The 14378-nt window shown below is 42.2% G+C and overlaps 1 protein-coding gene across 5 annotated transcripts in view; it reads left to right on the plus strand.

Moving 5' to 3' along the window:
* The window catches only part of MYBPC1 (myosin binding protein C1), an 85767-nt gene extending 82947 nt beyond the window's left edge, over nucleotides 1–2820 (plus strand). For 2 of the 5 annotated variants that reach the window (XM_023591922.3, XM_004469190.5), the window contains one exon: nucleotides 2551–2820. In XM_023591922.3, coding sequence (XP_023447690.2) covers nucleotides 2551–2651 — 101 coding nt within the window. In that variant the 3' untranslated portion in view covers nucleotides 2652–2820. Of the gene's footprint in view, nucleotides 1–1365; nucleotides 1409–2550 lie in introns of all 5 variants that reach the window. The other 3 variants (XM_023591923.3, XM_004469196.5, XM_023591921.3) reach the window with 3 other exon arrangements.
* Nucleotides 2821–14378: the final 11558 nt, after the last annotated feature.

Genomic DNA, 14378 nt, shown 5'->3' on the forward strand with positions numbered 1-14378 from the left:
AAGCTTGATTTTCTCTTTTGCTTTTAATTATATTTTTTAGCAGCTCATGGCATACAGTGTTTATGCCATGAACAAGGAAGGCCAAATTATTCAAGGATATTAAGTAATATAGAACCAAGTTATGTCAGAAAACTAAATACTTTCCTGCAGGTTCCAAATTGTAAAGGCAGAAAACTACATTTGCAGATGACCTCATTTTATATATATAAGCCTATCAAAACTTTGAAACAATGACATTTCTTTAATATTATCATTTTTTTCAGATATGGAGAGATATATTCTTTCTTGAAGACAGCTTCCAGTATAGATTCATGTTGAAACTTGGAAAACTGAACGTTTTTAAATTGCTAAGTTTTAGAAAAAGTGTTCTGGGAATTTCTGATGGCGGTAGGACAGAAACAAAAATAGATCCTATCTATAGAAACTTTCACACTTAAGATTTTCCAATTATAAATTAACCAGTAGCATATCTTTAATCCATCTATCTGCTGGACATTTTTGACCTTTTCATGGACTGAAATTGTTTCATATATTTATGAACTAATTAAAAGAAAGAAACTCCTAGGGCCCATTATAAAATGCATAAAGTTATAAATGGGTCCTATCATAGACACATGATTTGCCCCCATTAGGAAGAGCAGATTAAGAGTTGTTGGATAAGCAGCCTAATGTAAACTATAATGAGGAGATCTTTGTCCAAGTTTACAAAGCTTGTTCTCTGATTTCCCAGAAATGTCAGCTTTTCAAAAGAGGAAAGAATTGGGGCTCTTTTTTTATGGTTTTGTAGATTATATATAGTCACTTTGTAGCCTAAGTTTGCTAAACTTTATTTTTCTTTAGATCAGTTTTATATATATATAATCAATTCAGAATACAATATTATAAAACATAATAGTCTAATATTTAGATCTACTTGATAATTTTGCCTTTTAGAATTTCAACATATATATATGTATACTAATGCTTTGTCTATTGTCTATGTTTTTCTTTTGTTGAAAAACACAATATATATATGTTGTAGTGTTTGTTTTTTAAGCTAATGGTTTGGAAGCTTTTTCTACAAATATTCACTGTATAATCAGATTGGCTCTGCCACCTGCTCAAACAAAGTGGTAGAAATCAATTTTTGTGGTTGTGCCTATTAATAAATCTTTTACATATTAATTATCCTTTTGCAGTGACTGGATCCCTGCCCTTCATTCCATGTGCTTCTATTTTCCTACGTCTTTCACATGACTAAGGATTAATGAAATCACCTCATCATAATCATGACCATAATTTCATCCAACAAGCACTCAATTTTGGTGTTAGCACTTTATTAATGCTTACAACTTCTCTCTCTCTCTTTCTCTCTCTTTTCCTTAGTTGTAGCACAATAAGGATTTTTGAATGTATATTGTCATCTAAGGTAAGCTTTCATATGATTTTGGCATATGAAGCTTATGACTATCATAAGCCATACAAAGCCTGTGGAGTATGGCATGATTTTCATTATGTAATCCAATGAAAATAGACTATTTAAAATGGCTAACTTTGTAGTTTTAATTTGTATTTCATTATCTTGAGATTAACAGCTAGTATTTATTTGTCACAAAAATCTCCTGTTGACATGAAACAAATTGTTGAATGCATGAATTAAAGCATTTAATGTAGATGAAACTGAGTGGCACCCAAGCATTCTGAACTCTTTGCATCAAGGAATGGACATGTACATAAATGGCATCACTTCTACCAATATGTGACTTGAATTTTATTTTTAAAAAGGAGAATGACTTTCTCAGATTTGCATTAAAGAAGTGTTAAGAATGTTCAAATAGCATGCTGTTTTTGTCTGTACGTGAATTTATTAGCAAGTAGTGAAGCACTTTTCCAAAGGACCATAAGTTTTTATGGGTTCATGGGTTCTCTCTTAAAGGGTACTTTTAAAAAATATATAATTCAGAAACCCAGAAGGTAAGTATAAAACATTAGTAGTTGTTTCTCTCACCTTCAGAAGGTATTGGACAGGTATTACTATTTTTAACAAAATATTTCCAATTTTTGCACTTTTGACAATGTTTTGAATGTGCAACAGCCAACATTAAAGAAGTAGTCTTTTTTCCCATTTCCTGTGTATTTGAATCAGAACTCTGTGCTTAAGACAATATTAACAAACTGGAAACAGACCTTCCCATGGATCCATAGCATGTTATGCATTTATTCTGTCATTGAGCTGGAACACTTAAATTATCTGTAGAGGAATCACCTAACCTCTCACAGAGTAAAAAATACTTTCCAACCATTTAGGAATTTAAACCAAGCTTGAATAACAGTAGGAAGAAAAACTGCTAAGGGTCTGCTGGGAATTTGCTTTTCTTTCCAGATGCCAAATGCTTTAAATTCTAAATGTACTAAAACCAGGAGAGGATTTCCAAGTAGGGACTGAATGAATCTTTGTAACTAACTGGAACATAATTATTCGCCTTTCCAGGCAGCTAGTCCAAGAGTATTATTTCAGTGATTTTTCCTGTAGACGGCTTTGACGTTTGTTCTTCCTCTTTTTCTCCTTAGGTGGGCTTTCCTTCTGCAGGCTCCTCTTGCAAGGTGTGCCTCCTAACATAATTGATTCCTATTTGAGAGACTTGCAATCAAGTGATCCTGAAGAACATTGAGGGCCGGGGCCCTGCCTCCCTGCACTCGACTGCTTTGAAACGTGATTGCAATGAGAAAGCTTTTTTTTTGTCCATCAGGCACCCAAGCGTGGTCATTTTCTTTCCTCCTAATGTTGAAAAAAAAATGTTTGCATGGATTGCTCAATTAAAAATTGCAAACGAGATCTCATTTGAACGCAGCAATTTGGTCCTTATTATCTGTGCTTGGTCACTGTATTTTTTTTAAAGATTTATTTATTCATTTATTTTTAATTTCTCACACCCATGCCCCCCCACCCCGGTTTTCTCTTCTCTGTGTCCATTCACTGCGTGTTCTTCTGTGACCGCTTCTATCCTTATCAGCAGCACCAGGAATCTGTATTTCTTTTTTTGTTGTTGCATCATCTTGTTGTGCCAGCTCTCTGTGTGTGCGGTACCATTCCTGGGCAGGCTGCGCTTTCTTTCGTGTTGGGCAGCTCTCCTTACGGGGTGCACTCCTTGCGTGTGGGCTCCCCTACGCGGGGGACACCCCTGCATGGCAGGGCACTCCTTGCAAAGCATCAGCACTGTGCATGGGCCAGCTCCACACGGGTCAGGGAGGCCCGGGGTTTGAACCGCAGTCCTCCCATGTGGTAGGCAGATGCCCTATCCATTGGGCCAAGTCCGCTTCCCTGTACTTTATTTTTTAAAAAACAAACTATAGAATAAACAAAAGCAGCTAATTTAGTTTAAAACAGTAGACTGTAACTGCACAATACATTGTGGTAGAGTCTTTTTTTGTGTTAGGGAAGTTTAGGCTTATGGAACAATCATGCATAAAATACAGAGTTATATATATCACCCTATTATTAACTCCTTGCATTGGAGTGATACAGTTGTTACTGATGAAAGAACATTCTTATAATCATACTATTAACTAGAGTCCATGATTAACATTAGTGTTCACTGTTTTGTTCAGGCCTATGCTTTTTTCTTTAATTTTTATTCCAGTAATTTTTATTCTAGTAACATACAACCTAAAATTTTTCCTTTTAACCACATTCAAAATGTAATTCAGTCCTGTTTATTATATTCACAGTTTGTTGTGCTATCACCACCATCCATTACCAAAACTTTTCCATCACCTCAACTAGAAACTGTATGCAACTTAAGCATTAACTCCCCATTCCCTATCCCCACCCCAGCCCCTGATAACCTGTATTCTAGTTTCTGACTCTATGAGTTTCCTTATTCTAAGTATTTCATATCAGCGAGATCATGCAATATTTGTCCTGTGTCTGGCTTGTGTCATTCAACATGAAGTCTTCAAGATTCATCCATGTTGTTGCATGTATCAGAACATCATTCCTTTTTAGGGCTGAATAATATTCTATTGTATTATACTTCTACACCACATTTTCTTTATCCACTCATCGATTGATGGGTACATGGGTTGCTTCCATCTTTTAGCAATTGTAAATAATGCTGCTGTGGACGTCAATGTGCAAATATCTGTCTGAATCCTTGCTTTCAATTCTTTTGGGTATATACCTAGAAGTAGGATTGCTGGGTCATGTGGTAATTCTACACTTAACTTTCTGAGGAATTGCCAAACTGCCTTCCATAGTGCCTGCGCCAACAAGGAACAATTGTTCCTATTTCTTCACATCCTCTCCAACATTTTAGTTTTTTTTAAATAGTAACTACTCAAGTGTGTGTGATGTGAAGCATTCTTTCATGTGCTTTTTGGTCATTTATATATCTTCTTCGGTGAAATGTCTATTCAAGCCTTTTGCCCATTTTTTGATTGGGTTGTTTGTCTTTTTGTTGTTGAATTGTAGGATTTCTTTATACATTCTGGATAGTAAACCTTTATCACATATGTAGTTTCCAAATATTTTCTCCCATTTTATAGGTTGCCTTTTTACTTTCATGATAAAGTCCTTTGATGCACAAAACTTTTTAATTTTGACGTCCTATTTATGTATTTTTGTTGTTGTTGTTGTTGCTTCTGCTTTGGGTGTAAAGTCTAAGCAACCATTGCCTAACACAAGGTCCTGTGGATGCTTCCCTATATTTTCTTCTAGGAGTTTTATAGTTCTGGTTCCATTTTGAGTTGATTTTTGTATATGGTGTGAGGTAGGGGCTCACCATCATTCTTTTGCATATGGACATCCAGTTTTCCCAGTGCCATCTGTTGAAGAGACAATTCTTTCCCATGGGTAGACTTGGCACAGTATTTGCAAATTGGCTCTGTTTAGGCTGGTGGTCTCCTTCAGAGCTCAGCCTTCCCATCAAGAAGATCAGCTTGAGGCAACAGTGAAGTTCAGGTGCTTCTCTGTCTTATATGAACTTGGTTGGAGCCATGGAGCCTGATTCTTTTCCTGGGCCTGTGCTGGCTCTTGGCCTTAGGAATGCCTCCCTTTACAGTTTACAGGAACTCAAGTGAACACTTCCTCTATTCCATTTGAAATAGACTTACTCCCTCCTAGGGGCTCTCTTGTGTGACTTAATGCATGCAGGTAGTCCTTCATCCCAGACCACTTTGGCTTGTTTCTCAAAATGTGCCAAGTGTCATGCAAGCAATTTCTCTGCCCTCAGGCTGAACTCTGGGAGAATGAGCCTGAGGCAAATTTGCCAGCTCAGTCCCTCAGATTTCCACCCAATAGATTGGCAGTCACAGACATACACCCCAGTTTGTGCACAGAGGCCACTCTGCTCCCTCTGGAACAGGACCAGGAACCCACGATGAAGCTGGCCACAACTTTTCTTGTGGAGGGGGTGAAGGAGGGGCCGGCAAGGGTGCCAGGAGCTCCTTCTATGGCTTCTGATGCTGTGTTTTCTTGACTTGGCACTTGCTCAGTTAATGCAGCCTTTTCACTGTTTTGCGTAGTTTTGAGGAAGGTTACTGTTTTCAAGATTCCTCGGCCAAATTTGCCCAAGGGGGTTTGGAACAAGGGCCACCCTCAGGGCCAGCCTCCTATGATCTGAGGTAGTTGAGAAAAAACAGTAATCAGCAGTCAGATCCCTCCCCACATCCCCATTCCAGAATGTGGAAGACTAGCTCCTCATGTCCCACCCAGCCGTGTCAGGAGCCCAAGCTGCAGCCTCCACTGCTGCCTGCCATGAGGCCAGGGGATGTGGCATTATAGCTGCTGCAGGGAGGCTGGAACTCACAGGCATTTTCTGTGATTTACTAGCCTCTTCCTCCTCCTCCTCCTCCCTGGATGCTGCGCTGTGTTCCAGTAGACTCCAGAGCTTCAAAATAGCTGGCTCAGACAGTTCCTGCCAGTTCAGTAGTAGTTTTGGTGGAGGGACTGATTCCTGGAGCTTCCTACTCATCTTCCCACAGTCCTTTCCTTGATGATAGACTCTTAACAACCATCTTTCTCTTAAATCTAATGGATTTTTCTAAGCCAAGCAGTGTTTATTTCACACAGGCCTGCTTAACACCAGTGGATCTGTGCTTTATTTCACATTTGAATTCACTAAAAGACTTCTTAAAGTCTATAACTTCCAACAAGTTTTCTCAGTAGAATGCAAAGAGCATTCAATTAATGATACAGTAACTCTGAGGTGTTTATGATGAAATGGCACAGTAGGTGTTTAGGATAGTGTGGCCAGACGCAGAACTGAAGACAAAAGCCTGGGAAATAAGACCTCCATCTCCCCTCCGCTAGTGTGGCATCCTGGCTCCACTAACTGGTCCTCATGATGAAGGGCTGTTGCAGGCTACAGAGTGGTTACAGATTTAAGGTTTGCTGATGGCATCCATTGCAATGAAGGGAAGCTGTTTTTAAGAACCTAGTAGTTGAGACACATTTGAATTAGGTCTTACTTAATCTTTTCAGCAATGTCCTCCACTCTTCCTGATACTACAAATAAAATTTCAGTTATGAGAGTGGAGTAGAAGTATGAGTGAGGTATCACATCATTACTATTTATTCCTTCTTAACCGCCCCCCTCTTTTTTTCCTTCTTGGCCTTTTGTTTGAGGTGCTAAATACATTGTTCCTTGTAGGTGGGCCCATGGAATCAATCCTGGCACAACATACACGTCAGATGATCCTTTCTTTCCAGATTGTGCTGGGAAGTTGTCATGGTCACCATAGATCTGGGTTGTTGTAGGGCTCAGAAAGGGAAGGGTGGACAATCCAAGGAGTTGGAGTATATGTGGGAACAGTGGGGGGCAAAACTGTACAGTTCTTTTCAGAACAATGTCGGCTTCCTTTTCTACTCTGATTCATTGGTCATCTTAATCTACTGGTTGTTAAGAATGTTGACTATCACACCTGCTCCTGTGTTCTCATGAACTCAGAAATAATGTGTGCAATCCCTATGTCAACACCTGTTTTAATCAGGAAATCTATTGACACGGAATTTGGTAAGAGAGTTTATATAAAGGAAGCCTGACTTTTCTATAAAGATGTGAAGACCGTATCTCTATGTGCAAACCAAATAAACGATGGTGCAGCAAAACCAAGCAGTGTGGCCCTTGCAGTCTGGCTGCTCAGTGAGGGCCATAGTGCTGAAGCTGAGCTGATTGCCTAACTCAAAGCAAATGAACATTGACCAGCTTTGCCAAGTCATGGTCAAGTTTGTTAGGCCATTTATAAAAATGCCTAAACATGACCATAAAACACCCTTATGACATTTGGGTTCCCCAGTCATGTCTTCTGTTCTCTCACTACATTTGTGCTAGTTAGTATTACTTTAAAATTTTTTTTCCTTTTAAGGTTTTTTTTAAAATTTAATATTACTTTTTAATATATGATATCTTCTATTAAAGCTACTGACATACTACAAAGTTTCAGTAAGGAGGAAGAGGTCTATTTTGAAGCTGCAAGAGCAAAAAAAAAATGTCAGAAGCTACCATTTCTATTTTAGTTTCCCCATAATTTGGCTCTTATTTTGTTTACATTCCACTCTACTTAAAAAAAATTATATGTCACGGGAATTTACCAAAAAAGTATTGGGGGACACTAATATTTATTAAAAATTTCAAAGGATCACATTTATTACTCTAAAAGAGAGTTTAATGAATGTTCTCATCTAAATTAATACAGAAGCAGGGAAAAAAACCACTAGACTGTTCCAAGAAACATTGAAACAAGGCAATAGGTCCTTAACTATCCACTCCTATAACGAATTCTGAAATCTTCTTCAGCTCAATAAATGAGTTTTGACGTCTGATGTGTGCATGGCATTGTGATGGATTCAGTCAAGAACCCATTGATAAATAAGCCACTAAATGCCTTCAAGGAATTTATAATGTTTAAGACCAGTTCACAAAGGGAAACAAGGCAGAATGCCAGTGTAATAAGCACTACAAAGAATACTACAAAGATTCAGAAGTTGGATAATGTGGTTTATGTTTTTGTTATAATCAATGTATGTATCACTCTAGGAGGGAGTACAGATATGTCACAGTCTTTTTCTAAATAAGATTAAATATGACTGTGTGCTCCCCACTAGCCAGGGAGACTGTCTGTTTGGGGGTTCCTACCACAGTCCTTGGGTCACCTGGGATCTGGGGTCTTTCCTGGTCTCGTGAAAATGGAGAGAAGGCAAGGCCTTTGCTCTTCAGTCTACACTGGTGACCACAGAGATGCGTGTGGGTCCAACCCAGTATGGTCCACTTAAGACAGGAGACTCTGAAACTTCCTTGACAAGTGTGGGCCTGGGGCCTTTCAGCTTCAAGGACACAGCCTGGATATTCACATGCCACTTCTGAAGACGTTCTTCATGGGAGCACTGGCCAGGTCTTCCAACCGGTACCAGCCTTAGACCTTGGCATGGCCCCTGTGCTTTAGAGAGCCTGATTCTGACCTTCCTCCAGCCATAGCTCCCTCCACAAGGCAGGGAGTCTATGGACACAAGGAGACCTGCCCACTTGGAACCCTCACCACACCATAGCCCACTTTTAGGGCCTTTGTGGGCCTTTTCCATGGGTTCTCAGTCCCAGTATATGCACCCCCAGGCCCAAGGGATGGCCTTGAAGCATCCATTTGCCAGGGCATTGAGGGGTGGGGGGTATGACTAGAGCCTGGGGATGAGGGCTGGGGGGGGGGAGCATCTACACGTGTCCACCTGAGACCCCTTACAGTATGGTGCAGGAAGGAGCTGGGGTGGAAAGAGTAGGGAGACCAGAGATTGGCATTGGGCCATGGTATTCTGGCAAATATTTCTGAAGAATCTGAATATACTAAATTCAAACCTGGCCTTCTGAGTCTTTATGAAGATGTCCTTGTGAAGACTGGAATATAGAACTATTTTATTAACCATCAGTTAGCTTGATTTATAACTTTAAATTATTTACGGACCCGGGCTGCCAAAGTTAGGGGCAAGCCAGGCCCTGTCACCTTCTCCCTTTCCTGTATCCTGTCCTCTCCTTCTTCCATCATCCAAAACCACTTTTACTCCTCCATGACCACTATTTGCTCCTCCCCACTCACCTAACTGCAGGCTTGCCCCACCATGTCCTTCCTCTCCCCTTGTGCAAGCTCCCCTGAATGGAATTCCAGGAATACAATTTTGGCCTCTCTTTCTTAGGAGTAGAGGGAGACCAGTTTGTTTTTGTTTTTGTTTTTCCTACTATCCCTATAACATTAATTGATTTAAAATTGAAATCTTCATTTGGTTTATTTCCTTATTTTACCACTCAATTACCATCCTTGTACCAAAAGTTCAGGTATTTATTAAGTCCTTTGTAATTAAACTTCGATGATTTAGAATGTACTAGAGAAACAAAACCTCAAATGGAATGACCAGTGCGCCTGATTGAAAGGGCTGTTAAAGGACTCTTAAAGTCACCTGATAATTTCTCTCTGTACCCAAATGCACTGGCCTGAGCAATTTCTGACCTAGCTAAGTATTTTCCTTCTATCTGGAGTAGATTATGAGGAACAAAATACCAGGGAGGCTGCAGAGGCAGTAGAACACTGCCCAGGGCGAGGTTTCAGAATGTGCAATGGGGCTTAACTGATTCTCAAGGGTCACTGAGAAAGAAACTTGGCACTACCTTGCATAATCAAGTCCTAACTTCTTTTTTCTCCCAAGCAATAATTACTCTAGAAAGAAGTCTTCTATTCTTTATAGATAAGCATGTACACAGGTGTCCTTAAGCAAGAGAGTCCTCCTTTTCTTACTCTACTCTCACCCTCATTCTTGTCTTGGAGCCTAAGAAAACCTAAAGACATTAGACATCAATTTAAAAACCTTGGCTTAAATTTTTTTAATAAAACAACAACAACAACAAAAAAAAAACTAGGGGTTATTAGCAACCCTTTGGCAAGGAAAAGAGCCATTATTCAAATTTTGTAAGGCATCCTTCTCAGAGGATTGAGACAATGGGTCATTGGAGGGGAGCCATGTTTCAAAATAAACCAAAGCTGGTTTGAAGTCATGTGGTCATTTGGTAAAATTCCAGGCACTAGGAAGCCAAATAACGTGTCCCCTGCTGGCTATGAGATGTAGTGCCTTTGGGCTGGCCAGCCCAGTCTAACACTTCCTGAGTGTTCACGTCTAGATCTTGCACTGGGAGATACCATTGAACTGGAGAGAGTTACAGTAACGGTGGAGATGACAAAAAAGAGGCAGAGCCTCTCTGCAGGTTGTTTTGTTGTTGTTGTTGTTGTTGTTTTTTAAATGCATATCTTAATAACTCACAGTCAGAGCTAAATACTAGCAGTTGAAACAAAAGTTCATTGGCAAGATGAGTTGTTCCTTGGCTCTTTCCGTGCTTGTCAAGCCCTTTTAGAGGCAAGCATAACTCTGGACCCAAAGTCTGCCCTTAGTAATTCACACATTTAAGAAGTTAAGTAAGACTGATAGACAGACTGGGGAGGGGTGTGTGTGTGATAAGAGGGGGCTCAGAAAAGGCCAAGGCCAAAGAGCAATGTTATGCTGGAGGAAGGCAAAGAAGACAGACCATCATTATTTGCATAGAGGAAAGGGCAGTGAGACAGAAATGAAGCCAGAAATCTCCTTACCAGTAAAGGAACTAAGGAAAAAGGAAACAACAATTAAAAAAATCAATAATAGAAAGAAAAAGGTCCTGTTTATAATTGCTTTATAGGCATTATCCTAGTCAGAGTTTTTTGACCCTTGGACCAGAGGCACTCCTTTCTGCAAAAGAAAGGAAAATGCTGGAAGGGGGCAGGATATGGGAGCATAAACTCTCACGTTTACTCTTTAAAATTTATCTACATGCTGTAGTCTACTCCATGATATGTGAGTTTATTTTAATACAAAAACATATTTTTTTCTTCCCAGATCTTCGAAGGGATGTTTGTTCCTCCAGATGCATTATCAGGGAGCAAAAGGCACCCAGTTTGAGAAGCACAGAATTATCTTAGAAAAACCTCGCTAACAACCAACATTCTCAAGACTAACAAGTAGACCTCAGTTATACAGTAGATTTTATTAGGTAATAGGTTAAAATATGTGTGTGTGTGTCTCCTTTGCCCTGAAACAATAGCCTCAAGCAAAATTGAGTCAAGCTGGTCTTTCTCATCCTTTACTTGCCCCCGAGTCCTTTCTTCTGTTCCTTCTACCTCATCCCTCTTCTAGCTGGGGCCCCAGGGCCTTGCTCAGATGGCGCCTGCCCTCCAGCCTTCCAGGGCTTTGCTCTTCCTGCTTTAGTCCCTGGTTCGTCAAAATGTGGTCATGAACAGCAACAGCAGCAGGGAGCTGGGGGTATGCTGGAAATGAAAGCACTCTGGCCCTGCCCCAGCTGCACTAAATCATAATCTGCCTTTTAACAGGATCCCAGGGTCTGTGCTAATGTCCCCTCTAGTTCTCTGCCTCAATATTGATTTGGGGCCATTCTCTCTCAATGCTCCCAAAGGGAAGAAATTCGGATAAATGTGTCTCCTCTAAGAAATGATAGGCCTAATCCAAAGGCATGAATAATTTGGGATGGAGTTTCAGGCACCCCAGATGGTGGAGAAGAGAATTTTGAGGGAGAGGATTCTTTGTAGTACTCCTCAGATCATACCATGGAAAACATTTTAAAGCAGTAGGATGTGCACTCAGAAAATAAAAGAATAATAAATAAAAATGTTTAAAGTATATAAATAAGACAGTGCTAAGAACAATGTCTCTGAATGAAATCAGTTTCCCTAACCCTAAATTGCTTTTGCAATCTCAGATCAAAAGCACAACTACCACATCTTAGGGATTCTATTTTGAAATTTTGTTTTCTGACATAGAAATTAAGCATTTCTAAAGAGGACAGCAAGTTTTAGTCATCCATTTATTGAACACTGCATGTTTATCCAACATAATTTTGTAAGGTACATAAAATTTGGACTTTCAAAGTACAAAGTATCAAGTATAAATATGCAAATTTAATCAAAGCAAGTAAATGAAGTAAAAGCATGTATTTACACCACAGAACTATCCTGATCATTGTAAATACTCTAACCTGCAGGTCTAAAGCTGGGAATTCTAACCACACAGATTGCTTGACTCCTGGAAACAGAAAACTCTGCTATACCCCAAGTCTAACCAAGTGATTTCTGGACTGCAACTCTGCCTTCTTCCAAACCATTAAAAGTCAGTGACTTTTTGAAGTGGTTATTTTCACAAACAGGTGCACCTAATCTGGCTACATGACACTGTGTAATGTTTTGTGGGAATTTGGCCTAGGTATTGAGGATACTGAGGAAGAAGATTTGAAATGGGGATGAAAAGTTACACAAAAAGTAAAACCAAGATGTCCTTTCTCCTTAGGGAAAGGAATTCAATTCAGCTAAACAATCAAAGGAGAATTTAGGGATGACTATTTTACCATGGATATGTAATATGTTATACTGTTGAGGGAGGATGGGTGAAAGGTACAAGGGAACTTTGGTTTTCTTTTTGTTGCAACCCTGTGAGTATATAATTATTTCAAAATAGAAAGTGAGAAAAAATATGGCTGCCTACTGGCTGTCAGGCACTGAGCAAAGCACTCGGTGCAGGGATGTGGTCCTGGCACTCTCTGAGCTGGGAGGGGAGGAAGATCAATACATAAATAACTGATCAAAGGCAGACTGGATGACAAGGTTCCAAGTACTCTGTTGTGTGGAAGCAAGAGAGATCCACCTGGAAGAATCTGAGAGGTCATCTCAGAGAAGGTGGAATCTTGATTGAGGAGCTGAGCCTTGATTGGCGGGCAGGTGTTTTAGGGGTAAGTAAGAGGAGAAGGAATTCCTCAAGCCTAGGCAACAAATGAGGTGAAGAGAAAGTGCTGGGTGTGTTTTCACTGTAGTGAGGGAGAAGACATTGGACTTCATCAAATGATTCTGAGCAGTGGAATATATTACCCGTTTCCGTAAATTTGGTAAAATAATTCTTGATGTGATATTTAGAATGGACTGGAATGGCACCAAACTACCTGGTGTATACAGATTGGGCCGTTTAATATTGGCAAAAATACCTAATATAGTTAATAAATACATTAGGTAGCATTTTGCCGTGGTTAGGAGTATAAGCTGTCGAATCAGACTCCAGGGACTCGAGTACTGAATTCACCACCCTACTCACTGCAGGCCAAACTGCATCTGCCGGTAAATGTTGCCCAATTCTACCTTAGGCGCATTTCCAGAACCTTTAGAAACGTGCTTACAGATCAGTCCCATGAGGTGGAGAGCAAGGTAAGTAACAGTCCCTTGTCAGGTTGTGCAATATGACATGTTTATGACAAAATCCCCCCTTTCCAAAGGGGTGCATTGTGAGGTAAGGGGCTGGTGAACTACTATTGTGTGGCAGTGGAGTGACAGTCCCTGAATTCTTACTTCCTATTCCCCGCGGAGGGGAGTGTGTATCTATTGCTACTGCGTCAAAAGCTCTGAAAGACAGGCAGTTTGGTTTCCACCATTCCGTTGCATTGTTAGACAGTATTCCCATGTACTGATTTTTTTATTTCAAAACTCTGGCCCCAGGTGAGAGGTCTCTGGCGCTAATACACGGCAGTGCCCCTTTCCTTAGTCTTAGAAGGGAGAATTATACTTGTGTGTTTACCAAGCAGGACCCCTCCCCGGGCAGGCAGGTGGGGGCCATCAGGCCGATGGCCCAAGGCTGTCAAAGCCATGGTCTCCCACAAAAACACCTCTGGGCTTCGCAGGCAGCCTCGTCCTGCAGTGGTTAGCCAAAAAGCCAGGGCACAGCTCCCCCAGAACGGAACTGGGCGCCTAACCAGCTTCCTAACTGTTCAGCCCTCGAGAGGGCTCCCTCCCGGGAGCACCTGAGACCTCGAGGAGGAGGAAACAGGACCCCACGAGGCCGGTTCATCAGACCCTCGGGGAAGTCGGGGCCCTTGGGCGCCCATTGGAAAGCTACTGTCGACGGCCCCTCAAGTGACCCCCTGGTGACAAATGAGAGCCGGCCCCACCCTCCGCGGCCGGTCGCGGGGCTCCACCCGCTTGCAGCCGCGCCCCGCCGCGCCCCGGCGGCCCCGCACCGCACCGCCCGCCGCGCCCCGCCCGGCACCGCCCCTCGCCCCGCCCCGCCGCGCGCCCCGCCGCGCCCCGGCGGCCCCGCACCGCACCGCCCGCCGCGCCCCGCCCCGCGCCCCCGGGCGGCCCCGCCCCGCCCCTCGCCCCGCCGCGCGCCCCCCGGCGGCCCCGCCCCGCCCCTCGCCGCGCGCCCCCCCGGCGGCCCCGCCCCGCCCCTCGCCCCGCCCCTCGCCCCGCCCCGCGCCCCCCGGCGGCCCCGCCCCGCCCCGCGCCCCTCCCCGCGCCCCCGGCGGCCCGGCCCCGCCCCGCGCCCCCGGCGGCCCCGCTCC

This window comes from Dasypus novemcinctus, chromosome 12, assembly GCF_030445035.2.
Source record: "Dasypus novemcinctus isolate mDasNov1 chromosome 12, mDasNov1.1.hap2, whole genome shotgun sequence".
Classification (NCBI taxonomy): domain Eukaryota; kingdom Metazoa; phylum Chordata; class Mammalia; order Cingulata; family Dasypodidae; genus Dasypus; species Dasypus novemcinctus.